At 43.1% G+C, this 2,731-nt stretch overlaps 1 protein-coding gene across 1 annotated transcript; it reads left to right on the top strand.

Annotated features, from left to right (window-relative positions):
* Window positions 1-3: 3 nt before the first annotated feature.
* Window positions 4-2,233, top strand: LOC104774216 (protein FAR1-RELATED SEQUENCE 5-like; the record flags this gene model as incomplete). Its single annotated transcript, XM_010498874.1, has 2 exons — window positions 4-1,773; window positions 2,001-2,233. Coding segments are annotated over 2 exons (1,944 nt in total), but the record flags the coding sequence as incomplete, so codon positions are not given.
* Window positions 2,234-2,731: the final 498 nt, after the last annotated feature.

The following is a 2,731-nucleotide window of genomic DNA, read 5'->3' as shown; positions in this document are numbered from 1 at the left end:
TGCAAAGCCTCCCTCTCTGTTAAGATGCACGACTCTGGTAAATGGCTCGTCTCTGGCTTTGTCAAAGAGCACAACCATGACCTCGTTCCTCCCGACCAAGTCCACTGTCTCCGCTCCCACAGGCAAATCTCTGGCCCAGCCAAGACCTTGATTGACACGCTTCAAGCTGCAGGTATGGGCCCCCGCAGGATTATGTCCGCCCTCATCAAAGAGTACGGTGGCATCAGCAAGGTTGGCTTCACCGAAGTCGACTGTAGGAATTATATGAGGAACAATCGGCAGAAGAGCATAGAAGGAGATATTCAGCTTCTTCTTGACTACTTGCGGCAGATGAATGCCGACAACCCTAACTTCTTTTACGCTCTTCAGGGAGGAACCACCGAAGATGATCACTCTGTGGGTAATGTCTTCTGGGCTGATCCTAAAGCTAGAACGGATTTTGCTTACTTTGGGGATACTGTCACTTTTGATACCACCTACAGGTCCAACAGGTACCGTTTGCCTTTCGCACCCTTCACTGGTGTTAACCACCATGGCCAACCCATTCTTTTCGGCTGTGCCTTTATCATTAACGAAACCGAGGCTTCCTTTGTATGGCTTTTCAATACATGGCTTGCGGCAATGTCCGCCCACCCTCCTGTCTCAATCACCACCGATCATGATGCTGTTATACGTGCAGCCATCATGCAGGTTTTCCCTGCCGCCCGCCATCGCTTTTGCAAATGGCATATTTTCAAGAAGTGTCAAGAGAAGTTGTCGCATGTCTTCCTCACGCATCCTTTTTTTGAGTCTGATTTCGACAAATGTGTCAATCTGACAGATACCCTTGAGGATTTTGAATCATGTTGGTTTTCACTTCTTGACAAGTATGAGCTACGCGATCATGACTGGCTACAAGCATTGTACTCCGATCGCCGGCAGTGGGTCCCAGTTTATCTCCGTGATACCTTTTTTGCCGAAATGTCCTTAGCGCAGCGTAGTGACAGTATCAATTCGTATTTTGATGGTTACATCAACGCTTCAACCAATCTAAGCCAGTTCTTTAAGCTGTACGAAAAAGCCTTGGAGAGTCGTCTCGAGAAAGAAGTTAAAGCAGACTATGATACTATGAACTCACCTCCTGTTCTCAAGACTCCATCTCCAATGGAGAAGCAGGCGTCTGACCTTTATACAAGGAAATTGTTTATCAGATTTCAGGAAGAACTAGTTGGAACCCTGACTTTTATGGCATCCAAAGCTCACGATGATGGGGATCTTGTTACCTATACGGTTGCGAAATATGGAGAGGCTCACAAGGCTCATTTCATCAAGTTCAACGTTTTGGAGATGAGAGCAAATTGCAGTTGCCAGATGTTTGAGTTCTCTGGCATCATTTGTAGACATATATTGGCAGTCTTCCGGGTCACCAATCTCCTTACGCTTCCCCCTTACTACATCCTAAAACGATGGACCAGAAATGCCAAAAGCAGCGTCATATTTGATGATTATAATTTGCATGCGTATGCTAATTACCTGGAGTCTCATACCGTCCGATACAACACCTTACGCCACAAAGCTTCTAATTTTCTGCAAGAAGCAGGCAAATCTCTTTATACTTGTGATGTTGCAGTAGTTGCTCTGCAAGAAGCTGCCAAGACTGTGTCCCTAGCGATGAATAAGGAAGTTAGAAGAACTATGGCGAACGGGCACTTTAAAGAGAGTTCTTCTGTAACTGATGGAAAACGGATGTGTTGCAATGAGGACTGTCAGCAAGATGTGCCGGCTCAGCCCGAGGTGAGGTTCATTTTATTTTCGATACTTGCATTCTTTGGATAAAAATTAAATGTTAATCAAGTTTGTTGCTCTATAAACGTTGCACATCTAAAGTATCGTTTCTTCTGCTTTTGCCACATTGTGAACATGTACCGTGCAATCTCCCATAAATCTGCAAGGTCTTCAGTTTTTGCTATGTGCTTCTACTGCTGACCAATTGCATCACCATATTTCCTCCAACTTTGCAGGACGAAATGGACAAGAAGATTAATCAACTCAGAAACGAGCTGGAATTAGCAAACAAGAAATGTGAAGCTTACAGGACTAACCTACTTTCAGTTTTGAAAGAAATGGATGATCAAAAGTTGCAAGTGTCCATCAAAGTGCAGAACATTAAAATTAGCTTGAAGGATAATCTGTGAAATAAGTGACATGTTCCAACTGCTATTCTATTAATTAAATTATTTGGCTTTTCATCTGATTGCTCATTACATTGTACAATATCTTAGCGTTTTTGAAAAAGGGACCCAATTTTCAGGATTTCCCTATTACACAGTAGGTAGCCTTTGCAATAAGTACTCCCAATCATTTCATAATGAGTAAGAGACGAAGTTGATTCCCATAAATGTTTGCAATACCAAACAGCATAAGCTTGTGATGTTATGTATCCAGCAGGTAGCACTCACTCTTTCAAGCTTAGTCTAGCATTTTGTACCTTGAGGGAAAGCTGAAACTTCTGTTCTTCCATATCTCTCAAAATAGACAGCAGGTTTGCTCGATAAACTTCGCATCGCTGGCCTGTCCTCTCCAATTCAGTTGTCAGTTCAAGTATTGTCCTCTCCTTTTCACCCTACATTGGATAAGCACTTATTCCCAAGGAACAGAGGATATAAATGTCATAAAACTATCGAGTACCACCAATAGATAGTTACATTCGCTTACCCCTGGAAGATTCATTGCACTTGTAGTTTCTCGAGCT

The sequence above is a fragment of the Camelina sativa genome, unplaced genomic scaffold (assembly GCF_000633955.1).
Source record: "Camelina sativa cultivar DH55 unplaced genomic scaffold, Cs unpScaffold02035, whole genome shotgun sequence".
NCBI classification, from domain to species: Eukaryota; Viridiplantae; Streptophyta; class Magnoliopsida; order Brassicales; family Brassicaceae; genus Camelina; species Camelina sativa.
The sequence above is the reverse complement of the archived record's forward strand: the minus strand, read 5'-3'. Positions and strand labels throughout refer to the sequence as shown.